General features: G+C 40.8%; 1 protein-coding gene and 1 long non-coding RNA gene across 6 annotated transcripts in view; one reads left to right on the top strand and one right to left on the bottom strand.

Moving 5' to 3' along the window:
* Nucleotides 1-317: 317 nt before the first annotated feature.
* Nucleotides 318-12,220, top strand: part of LOC119501437 — a 152,858-nt gene continuing 140,955 nt past the window's right edge. For all 4 annotated transcript variants that reach the window (XR_005209827.1, XR_005209826.1, XR_005209825.1 and 1 more), the window contains exons 1-4: nucleotides 318-435; nucleotides 2,147-2,305; nucleotides 2,609-2,744; nucleotides 3,681-3,716. This is a non-coding gene — a long non-coding RNA (uncharacterized LOC119501437). The remainder of the gene's footprint in view (nucleotides 436-2,146; nucleotides 2,306-2,608; nucleotides 2,745-3,680; nucleotides 3,717-12,220) is intronic.
* Nucleotides 5,671-12,220, bottom strand: part of grin2ca (glutamate receptor, ionotropic, N-methyl D-aspartate 2Ca) — an 88,863-nt gene continuing 82,313 nt past the window's right edge. For both annotated transcript variants that reach the window (XM_037791772.1, XM_037791773.1), the window contains exons 12-13: nucleotides 10,113-10,345; nucleotides 5,671-7,973 (exon numbers count right to left, since the gene is read on the bottom strand). In XM_037791772.1, coding sequence (XP_037647700.1) covers nucleotides 6,351-7,973; nucleotides 10,113-10,345 — 1,856 coding nt within the window. In that variant the 3' untranslated portion in view covers nucleotides 5,671-6,350. The remainder of the gene's footprint in view (nucleotides 7,974-10,112; nucleotides 10,346-12,220) is intronic.

The raw sequence follows: 12,220 nt of genomic DNA, 5'->3' as shown, positions 1-12,220 counted from the left end.
AAGGAGGAGGAGGAGAATGAGAAGAAGGAGAAGGAGAAGGAGGAAGATGAGGAGGAGGAGGAGAAGAGAAGGAGGAGAAGGAGGAGGAGAAGGAGGTGGAGGAGGAGAAGGAGGAGGAGGAGAATGAGAAGAAGGAGAAGGAGAAGGAGGAAGAGGAGGAGGAGGAGGAGAAGAGAAGGAGGAGAAGGAGGTGGAGGAGAAGAGAAGAAAGAGGAGGAGAAGGAGGAGGAGGAGGAGAAGGAGGAGAAGGAGGTGGAGGAGAAGAGAAGAAAGAGGAGGAGAAGAGAAGAAAGAGGAGGAGAAGGAGGAGGAGGAGGAGAAGGAGGTGGAGGAGGAGGAGAATGAGAAGAAGGAGATGATGAGCGCCCCCTACAGGCCTTCAGTAGTACAGCCCGACATGTGTCGTCACCAGTCTGCTCCCACCTGTCTCCTCAGGTAGGTTCACCTGTTAATGAGCTCCGTAAAGTTGTTTTTTGTCTGTAATGTGTGTTTTCTTGAGCTCCCACTCATCAAACAGTGTTTCTGTGACTATCCTCGCCGTGTGTAGTTTGTTGTGGAGTGATTCTTTGAGCACTTTGCTAGCTTGATCGTTTGATTGTCAGCTTGATTGAGTCACTTCACGTTCGCATCTTGTAAGCACATAGTTGTTTTAATATGATCTGGAGCTGGTTAGCACTAAGTCTGTCTGTGTTTAACCTAATTGAAACCTCGCTGTTCTCAGAGTAAATGGCTGGTTGGAGCCTCATTTATTACACAATGCAATAAACAAACACTACATGATTGATCTATGTTTAGTTTATGATGTGTTGATAGGAACATGGAGGGCTGGAGGGCAAATAGAGCAGTTATATTATATATTAGGATTCATTTTGTTATTGTTTTTTGTTTTTTTTTTTACACATTTTTTTAACTGATTTAAAGCTTGAAAAAAAGAAAGCCTAATGTTAAATATTTTCATGTATGTTTAATAATTTTGTCATCCTGATTGTCCTTACTCTCATTTTTTTCGTTGGTCTATTCTGTGCACATGGCATCTTTTGCATGTCTGTTGCTCTTCCTGAGGTTTTCTTTTTCCCATTAAAGGTGGGGGAGTTTTTCCTTATCTAAATCAGGGGTCTAAGGACAGAGACTGTATGCTGTAATTTACAGATTGTAAATCCCCTTGAGGCAAATTTGCGGTCTGTGATATTGGGTTATATAAATATATTTGACACAACTTTATTTAGTCCAGACATCCAATAACTGGAATGGCTGCTACACTCACACATGACTCTACACTTCACAGCTTATCAAACACACCCTTTTCAAACTATGGTAGGGTGACCAGGTGTCCCACTTTATGAGGGACTGCACAGCATTTTTATCCCTTGTCCCACATCCCACATATTGAGACGATGTCCCACATTTCCATTGGCTCTAGTTTTCAAAATTCCACTATAGTCTACCACCGCAAGACAGACGCTTTTCAAAAATATCCAATGGCTGTGAAGAAAGCCGGGAAGGCTGTCTTCACGGCGTTGTGTTTGCTCACAAACAAACTGTGCACACGTGGGTCAAGTGCAGGTTATCATTTCACCATCTTTGCTATACGCCCAACGTGGAAAGCTGTGAGTCACCACAAAGTCACAAGCTATGCACATTTAGCCAGAATATGCTGCAAACTACCACAAAGAAAAGGAAGAGCAGCTACAACAAAGACTGGGAAACTACTTATAAGTGGGTGAAGTCGGTGGAAGGAGATGCTCAAGAGTTATTTGTGAATTTTGCCAGTTATTTTTCAATTTCACACAACATCATGAAGAGACACAGTTCATGTGAGTCTCAAACGCGCGTCCGAAAGAGATGTGTCGATCTATGGATGCATTCGGGAAAAGCATAGAGATGTTACGAGGTAAAGGGCAGAATAGAAATGTAAATTTTTTAAGTTAAATAGAAATTATAACAACATTTTAGACTACCTTTCAGATAACTTGTCCCACATTGTCCCACACAAACATACTCTTTGTCCCACATGTGGTTTGTCGGGATCTGGTCACCCGATTTCAAACTGTCCGTGCTCCACTCACTGTTTCGATAAGTTAACATGTGGCTCTATTTGATAAAGACGTTTGCATACTAACAGTCCCATTATGTTGCTTCTTTACAGCTTTTTGGAGGAGTGATGCAGGTGTTGGATGGACCGCTGCTGCTGGCTGCTGTAGACTACATCAAGCTGCAGTTTCCTGTCCATGCTGTTTGGAACCGCATTGTTTCTTCCCAAAGTTAACTGTCAGCGACTGCTGCCTAACTGCTAACCATTCATATTGTGAGTTTATGTCTTGGCTCTGTTCACTTTCTGTTTAAGTGTTTAGAAATATGGCTGCCCACACTGCTTGATGTCCAGCTGCTTGTGTTCTATGTCTTTCTGCTGGCTGCTAATATTTGCTCCAATGCTGCTGTTTATGGATCGATATGTAGCATTTCTTTTTGGGTTGTTATTTGGCATGTGTAGTATAATGCTTTCATGCTGTTCATTTCTGCTGGGATGAAAAAGAGATACTGATGTTTGAGTAATACATAATTGGTTTTGCAGTGCAATCCAGACTGTTGTGGTTTTGTTTCTTCTTAGCTCACCGTAACCAGTCCAGAGGCCTGAACTACAAACATTGTATGTTCAACATACCCAGGGTATCTTCTATCTGGCTTCACTAACCCTAACAACCGAGATCCCGCTAGGTGGCCCTACAAAGGTGGTTATCAACTCGGTAAGTCAGCCCAGTGTTCCCCAATCTGTCTGTGAGCACGTCACATTAAAGGGCCGGTGATTGCAGCATATGACCAATCACAAACATGGACAAGTCTACTGTCGGTAGAGCGGCATATTTTACAAAGGTAGAGCAAACTATAATATTAGACAAGTACGAAGTTGTTAAACACACGATCCAGGCTAAAAGCAATACAATTGAAGCTGCCAAATGAAGGAAGGACAACTGGCAAAAGAAAAAAATTGCCGATGTGTGAATGCGTAAATGAAGAGACTTGTAATATCACTGTTCCATCAAATGCATGAGTAGATGTGACTATAATAACTTTGTGTATTCTGTTACATTAATATGTTGCTTACAGAATAGAAAATACTTCATTATTCCCTTTGGGGAAATTATAGCGTGTAAGACTATTTAACCTTCTTTCAGCTGCATCTCCAACCCCAGTGGTGCGAAACTAGTGTGAAAAGGACTTGGGAGCAATTAAAAAATAAATATTAAAATATAATTCAAAGCGGTAAGCAGGCTTACTTTCATATCTTATGATCACCCACAGCATATATAAAAGTATCGGTAGCAAAATAACACAAGGCAATTAATACAGTCTGTGGGACTGTAAACGCACGACTCGTATTACGTATTATTAATTTATTTATTTTTGAATTGCTTTAATTAAGTTTCACACCGTCATGGTTGCAGCTGAAAGAATAAGGCTAAAATATTGTCATAAATTAACGTGCTGCATTGGCTGTAAGAATACACCAATGCAGCACGTTAATTTAATGGAATACACACTTGCAATGATATATGTTGGCTTTAATAATGTAAACACAATTGGGTGAGTTCACATAATTATTTTCTATAATATTGGCTTACTAATTACTATCTATATTCTTTCCTGTCCATGCAGCTTGGAATCATGGATGTACTTTCCAGAATCGACTCCCTGACAGACAGACTCTCTCCAGCAAGGTAAGGCTCTGCTGCTTGTGCTAACATGTTTGTTGGGAATTCATAGCTGTGTCCCAATTCCATACTGCACATTGGAGGCTTTTAGTATGGTGTTCACTCTGAAAAAAGTTTATATTCTACACAGAAATGGAGGTGCTATTCACAGCAGCAAAAATATATATAAATTTCAGGTAGTTAGAGAGATCCAGGAAGATCTCAGAAAACAAAAAAAACAAGTATTATATCTCTGGAAAACATCGGCATTTCAAAGATGGCATATATATTGTATTGTATATGTATTACTTCCTGTTAAAACATTAAATATTTCTTGTACGCTAACGTCAAAAATATACTATAAATATTAGTATATAGTGCATACTATACACAATTATAGAGCATGGAATTAGGACACAGTTTTGTCTCTGTTCAGTCAATGTTGGTGTGCTTGTAACTACGCTGCTGACTGCTGGCTGTTTCTGCTGCTCTTGTGTTGCTGCTGTTATGAATGTACAGATTTGCAGTGCTATCAATTCCGAATTGATTTGTTTTGTGAGTGAGCTAATTTTCCACTGGCTGTGATGCTTTCTTGCTTTTGCTGTGATCAATTATGACGAAGGATGTTGGAGTAGTGAGTATTATGGGATGTATTGGTTTTGCATTATATCCCCCTCCAGCTTGTTGTTGTTGTTTTGTAACTATCCCTGAGGCTAAGGGTAATACTCTATGTTGGCTCTAGGGATGTAAACACCAGTGTTGTGTTTGCCACATAGTTATTTCCTGTAATATTTGGACAGCTCTTCATAATAATGCCCTTTCAAGTATGAAGCAGATTTTTGTGTCTGTATGCATATTGTGTGTTTATGTTTGTATGCTCAGATATATGGCTGGTCACGCTGCTGGTCAATGTTTTTTGTTGCTGTATGCAGCTCTATGGCTGTCAATTTCAGCTCTTGTGCTGCTGTTTTGTATGTGCAATATTTGTGGTATTTGGTATTAATCGTGAATTAATTTTCTTGTGGTGACTGACCTACGGTAATCTTCTTTTGCTTTTTGTTTGACACTGCTATGCTTTTGTTTGTGCAGTGATGGAATATGAACACTGATGTTGAATATTATGTGTTATGCGTTGGATTGATTTTGTTATTGTTTCCTCTCACTGCTCACTTGCTCGCTATAACCGGTCTTTTGGTTGAGGTTATTTTGCTTTAGGGATGGAAACATGACTATTTAGGGCTGTATGTTAACTTGTTTTGCATATAGCACTGGTGCTACAGAGATTGAACGTTTTGTAGCACAGACCACAAAATTGTAGCACAAATATAAAAGTCATTGCGACAAAATATACTTTCAATATCGCAGTCGATCATGTTCATTTAATTTTGGGAAGCCAAAATCGTGATCGCGATTAATATTCGATTAATTATGCAGCCCTAGTTTAAACTCAAATCAGTGTGTTTATATGACAGTTTGATTCACTGTTTATCACATCATAATTGCAACTAAACTGTGGAGCTTCTGTTTTATGGTTTACACTGCAGCTCCTCTGCCTATCTGAAGCTCATAGCCACGTACTGATGATCATCTGCTGCTTATCAACACCATATTATATTTCAAAAGACCAGCATGTCTGATTCAAAGCAAGGTGTCTTCGTGATTTCAATATGCTTCATAATTGTCTGCTGCATTGCTGACACGTGCTAGCTTCCTGCTGCATGTCAAGTGAATTGGTGTCTTCAGATTTATCTATCTCGGTTCTCTATAAGCTGTTCCTTTTAATGGCTAGAAGCACTTTGTTGGAGCACGTAGTGCCAAAGGTCTCAATATCAACTTTGAACATATAACGAATTCACATAATCATCCGCTCTGAAAGTTGGCAGATTGAAATGATAGATTGTGTGTACGATATGAGTCACATTCATTATATCACTGTGCGATGTGAGAGCATGTTTAACATATAGATTGAGATGACAGATGATTCCAAAAGGCCCTTGAGATGACCTTGTTCTTTATTAAAGGGTAGTGTAACAATGAGTAATACATGTGATGCTTCTTATGGTTTTCCCTTTTTTAAATCCCAGTCAAATTACATGAATGACCAACGGAGCAGAACGCGTGCACCCAAGGTCGTGGACTTAGAAAAATTCACGGACGACATGTCGGTTGTTTGATCACAAAATTATCTTAATAATTCATCTCTCAATTGAAATGGTGGGCGCTGCAATGATTTGCAAAAAAAATAAAAATGAGAAAAAGAAATGTCTCAAGTCTTAATCAGATCGAGAGGCTACAGTATATTGTCTCCCAGAAATCTTTCACATAGCAACACAGCAATTTAAAAATCCTTTAAATAACAATCAACAGGTTAAATTCTTATGTATTAAATACTTTTCAACATTGCCTTTTCTTTTATTAATATTTTAAGTTTGGCTTACAAAGTCCCAGCAGTTATTTGCTTGTCAGTGTCTTCTCCTTTACATGTCGCTGCCCAAGATATTATTGCACTGATAATTGAGAGTCAGCACTCTCAAATACACTATTGGTGTAGAGTTTTAATTTTTGCTTTAACCAGAGGCTGAGGAGGAGAACCCCCAGGCATGCCCCTCATTAGCGGGGCTCAGTCTGAGAGCCTGGTGGAGGTCCAGTAAGGATAGGGGCTCAGACCTCAGACTCCAGACTGGATACCCTGCCCCAGGGCTTTGGCACATAGGGACTGTTGACTCTGCGCGCCACCAACACCTGCCTCCGCTCTCTGCTCCCAGAGCCCGGGTCTTCCCTCTGCCCTGTGCCATCGTAGGCCCCAAACATATTGTTATGGTAAACCACTTGCCTGTCGCTCATACGAGGCAGCATTGCCGTGTTATCCGGGCAGTGGCTTGTACAGGGAAACACGTGGCACATGTCCTTGGAACTGTCGTAGAACTGGGACGGTCCCTGAGCCAATGGCCCCACATACACCGGTAAGTCTGTGTACGAGTTCAGGTAGGTGGAGTAGTGTCTGTGCACCACCGTGGAGGACGAGCGGCGCAGGGCAGCAGCATTCTGCAGGATGGCTTCCCTGTAAGAGGGCAGCCGGGTGGACTCAGAGTACTTGAGCTTCCGCTTGTAAGGGTAGGAGCCCATGTGGGCTGGGTCCAAGTAGGCAGGCTCAGCAGCCAAGGGATAGCAGGACAGGTTGTGCCCCAGACTGCCGTATAGCTTGTGGGGCTTTGGGTTGGCCACTACCACCCGAGGAAACAGGTCAGGCATGTCTACGCGGGCGGAGGATGTGGATGTGGAGGGCTTTGTTTCGTCTACCTGATGGATCCGGTCGTTGCCCCACGTGGCTTTGAGGAATGAGGCGCGGCGGTTTAGTTTGTCCTTCCCCAGGAGTGGTATCTCCTCCATTTCAGGCTCCAGATAGGACCTCATACAGGAGTTGCAGCTTGTGCTGCCGCCCGAGTAGTGTCCTGGAGCGCAGGCCATAGCAGCAGCAGCAGGGGCGTGGTTGTTCAGGAGGTGATTGGCCCTCAACTCAGCAAGGCAGGATCGAGGTTCATCGTAGTCGCCTCTCACTCTGGGGTCTGCAGCATCGAACGTATAGATATGGGACCGTCTCCTCCGGCTCACACAGTCAGGGGGGTAGCTGAGCTTCCTCCTCAGCGGTCCTTTGTGCTCCAAGTAGATATCGGGCACCTGGATCTCCCTGTAAGGAACAAAAGGGGACGTGGGGTGCCGGGATTGGTTCTCCACATACAGCCTGCTGCTGTGGTGGGGGTTAGAAGTACTGGAGGGAGGAAGGGGGTCCCGCATGGCGATGTGAGGACTGCTGAGGCTGGAGATGGGCAGAGTCCTCTCTAAGACATGCTGACTGTTGCGGGAGGGCAGCGTGTAGCGGAGCGGGGTGGGTCGGGTCACCACTCGGGGCTTATCCAGGAGGGGCTGGGTGGCGCTGTCCCCATAATGAATTGGGAAGGTGGGTGTAAGGGCCCTCTGAGGGTATGGGGAGTGGTTGTCTGAGATGCTGGAGATATAGGGCAGACGGCCATGAACCATGTCTGTGGTCGTCACTCTAGGTGGCAGGCCAACCCGCACATTGTCGCCTCCCCGCCTGCTCCAGTTCTCTATTGTTTTGGTGGCATTGTCTAGAGAGTTCTCCACTCTGGCAGAAGACACCATGTCCTTGGCTGTTTGAAGCATCTTTAGCATATTGGCTTGTGTGTAGTTGCCGGTGACGTCCGGACTCGGCATGCTGCCGTTGTGGTCACTTTGCTCTACTCCATTGAAGCAGCTGTAGATGCCCTGAAGAGAGACGAGAGGGTGAATTATGATCTTGAAGCCTCATCAGAAACCAGAATGAACCAACAAAATCCCAGAGGTTATCAATCGTGTTTTACAGTCACCTTGAATTAAGTTTGGTCAATTTCTATGAAATTTCTATTAACCAAATGAGTTGTCATTGCAAAACAGAGATTCATTGTTGTTTTTGGTAGTTTTATGTAGGGATGGGCGGTGTGGCCAAAATCTTCTATCCCAATATAGATGGTGTCATATCTTGATAATGATATATATATCGCGATATAGCATGTTTTCTGATAATTCAATAAATAAATAGTCTATATGAAATAGGGGTGTAACGATGCATCGATCTGGATCGATATATCAATTCACTGATCAACGATCCTATATCATCGATGCAAAGTGAAAATACCGATACATATCGTCATCTTTAAGATAAACCTTTATTTTTAAATTCCCACTTTACATTTATTCTTTTTTATTAAAAAAGAATACATTGTTGATTATTTAAATTTCTGGAAGAGCCCAGTTATGAAATTGTCAAATCATATTTCAGTTGCTTTTTGTGAGTTAACATAAATGTAACTGATTGTGTTAAATGGACATATGATATTGTCTCATATCAATCGCAGACCCCTGAATTAAATCAAATCAAAATCGTATCGTGGCAGACTTTGTGTTATCTGCAAATTTCGTGTCCTTGTCCAAAGAATCGATATATTATCCTAAGGTGATGAAACCTGTGATTTACAACCGTAATATGAAATATCCACATAGAAAAAACTCATTTGTGTATACTCCTGTGTGAATTAAAAACTTGACACATGAAAAGTACTGAGTATTTTCTCATTTAATTAAGAACTTTACTGCAAATTAACATAACAGTTTCATGTTAACATTTAGAGAAAATAAGTATTTCCAGCTATAGACTGACTATATTTACATACCTGCACACTAAAACAGAGTAACCACATTAAGAGAATAGTTTGATTTAACGGAGTTTGATATTTCTGAGACATTTGTTATCAATTTAGACGATGTAATTGTGGATTGTCTGATTTCATCACAATACGATTCTATTGAAAGACGATAAATCATCATATAGAATTATCGCCCAGGTCTAGTTTCATGCACACAGCTCGATCTTTAAAAACATGCTCCTACATATGTGACTGAGTTGCTGATCATGCACTTTGCTATTTGTTTCTCCGTTTTTTATCCCACCGGCTTTATTTTACTTTCAAATCGTGTATCTGTTTGGAATACTTAATCTCACCTCTGACGACTGCCGACACACAGATGAAGGTTTTTTAATGGGGCAATTTAAATTCAATTTCACAGGGATCACGGCCATCACAATATCCCAGCAAGTATCTATGAAGTCCTTTTATTGCTTTAAACTCATTTGATTTTACTATCTGTTTTTATTGTTGCTGCCCTTGACCTATTCAGGCTGTGTACTGATTTGACTTACTGCATTGCCAATATTCCTAAACCTATGTCTTGAAGGATATCACAGAAGGCGACAGCAGGCTTTTTTTCATGTAGCCATCACATATTAACATTCTCTGCAACTTCTGTCTGCAAAAAAGTGTTTTGTTACTTGGGTGGCATTTAATATACTTTAACACGACTCAGTGGATGCTATAAAATGAGACCTAATCCTTGCACTACACTGATAACTACACAACTTTTCACAACTGCAGTTGTTGCAGTTACTTCTTTTAATATTGTAGCCCAAATAGTTGAATGTGAACTGTATGAAGATAATAAAACATATGTTTACACAGCTTTGTTGAATACTCGATTCTGATTGGTCAATCATGTTGTTCTACGGTCTGTTATTTCTTTATAGCAGGCCGTTGCTATGTATAACAGACTGTTGCTATGGAGGCAGTTCTAATGTCACACTATGGTAGACCAATTTTATGTCAAATTATTGTTTTTTTTGTACTTATTGAAGTACAAAATGTACGTTTAATAAGCGGGATAATGAACAGCTAGCGGGTCATTGTTGTGACATTAACCCTTTCAGGGCGATATTTAGCTGGTCATTATTTCACCACAATGACCAGTTTGCTATACAATATCCCTTACTTGTAGTAATATGAGTGCAGTATTTTATATATAAGACTGACTTACTCTGCTGATGGCTAGGAGGAAGTCCAGGCGCTCTGACTTGCGGACTGAATGTCGTAGTTTCCAGTAGAGCAGATGTTCCCAAGCGAAAACCAGCAGGCTCAGGCCCATGGCCACCAGCAGCATGTAGAAGACCCCCGCCATGTTGTCAATGTCCAGCTTACTGCTCATCACCTCTTTCTTCTCATTACGGCAGATGCCTGTGAGCCAGACGGTCTGCAGCTTTTGTGTGTCCCCTGTGGGCGAGGAGCACAGAATACAGACTTGTTTGTATAATGAATCACCCTCCAGCATCTCATAAAATGCATCTGCATGGGAAATCTCTCAAATAACCAGAACACTAGGTACGACTGCATAAGGCTGTATAGGTCTTCTGTTTGGGATTCAGTGAATCCAGAACCAATCCTGACTAGCGATGTCACGAGAACTGATAAGTCAATGCAAAAATTCTGAAAACGTGACGGTACTCGTTTTTTTTTACAGCACGGCAGGTACCAGCAAGGCTCGAGACTAACGTTGTCCCGGGGTCAAGCAGCCGGTGGGCAGCGCAGTCCTGCTTGGCTAAATAACGGAACTAACCGCTAACGTTAACGGAGGTTGTATTGAATTACATTATGATGCGTATTGAGTTAATATGAGTATTGGGCGAAGGTAAATTATAACGTTATGATGTGTTCAAATGCACTCTTGTAAAATTTTGCTTTTGGCGAGAAACTTGAGGCGGATCATCTGGGATTAATAATAAATTCGCAGCAGTATGCAAACGGTAATAAAGGAAGGTATGTTGAAGTTAATACATGGGATATATTTTGTTTTTGTTTTTTACTGTGGTATCGGATTGGTTATCGGCAATCATGGAAGTTCAATGGTATTGGTGTGAACCACTAAATTTCTGGTCTCGAGACATCCCTTATCCTGATTTATTATTTTTTTAATTAGACAGCAGTTGTTCTTCTTAAAGAAGAAAAGCAAATAATGGCTGCTAGAAATTTGCACGTAAAAAATAGTATAAGGCAACGGTTCCCATCTTTTCAGCTTGTGACCCCTTAAAACAATAGACAAGTCTGAAAAAAACAACTTTATGAACCAGCAGTTTTCGAGGAAATGTAACATTTTCCGGATTATGTATTCTACTAACATAACAAGGAAATGTTCTTAATTAATGTATCTTGAGAGTTGCAAAATTGCTGATACTGAACATATCTCAATGAAAACATATTTCATTTGTTTTCAACCCAAATATCCAATCTTGCAATAAAATATCTGCTTGTAGTGACTACAGTATTGTTAAGCTTTTTTTATGGTTATATTTAGGTAGTGACAGCATTTGGTTTAACTTTACTTGGTTTTAGGGAAAGATCATGATCTCGGTTTAATACAGAAAATGTCTGCAGTGACCCTGGTACTGATGTGGAAGTCCTCTGCTTTGTACAGCCATCCACCCACAAAGGTAATTTCTAGGAGACTTTGTTGTTTTCCTGCTTTCCCATCTTCATTTCTACTTTGCCAAAAACAAACATGGCAGTCTTACACAGGAGCATAAAGCTACTGATGATCTGCCAAGTTGTTAAATCACTGGATGTCCCCCGGTGAATACTAAATATTTTCCCTATTTTAGTTTTTTGTGTTTTATTCCAGTCGGCGTCTTAATCTTTGTCACCAAAAATAAAATAGGTCTCAGTCTAAATCACACGATTTTGCTGCTAAGTAATAATATCACAGCATTTTGTGTGTGGCCAATCAGTTTGTCATATTATGCAATGTGCTGTATTATTCCTCTTACCATCTATTGCATATTTTCTGCCAAAGGTGACCAGGCTTTTGCCCGAGGCTTCGAAATATCTCGCCCGAGGAGCTTAGGTTAGCAGAATAAGTGTCACATTTTAAATCGCCTCTTGAAACTTGGTTTTATTGACATGCATTTATGATGCGTCTCTCATTGGGACAAGTTTTACTACAGTCATATTTTGTCTCTTCCTATCCAATTATTCAAGTTTATGGACAAAGTGCAAATCCAGTTATAATAGCATTACTGGCAATAATCTGTGAAACTCAGCATCTATTGTGTATATATATATATATATATATATATATATATATATATATATATA

This window comes from Sebastes umbrosus, chromosome 14 (genome assembly GCF_015220745.1).
Source record: "Sebastes umbrosus isolate fSebUmb1 chromosome 14, fSebUmb1.pri, whole genome shotgun sequence".
Lineage (NCBI taxonomy): Eukaryota > Metazoa > Chordata > Actinopteri > Perciformes > Sebastidae > Sebastes > Sebastes umbrosus.
This window is presented reverse-complemented; position numbering and strand designations above follow the sequence as displayed.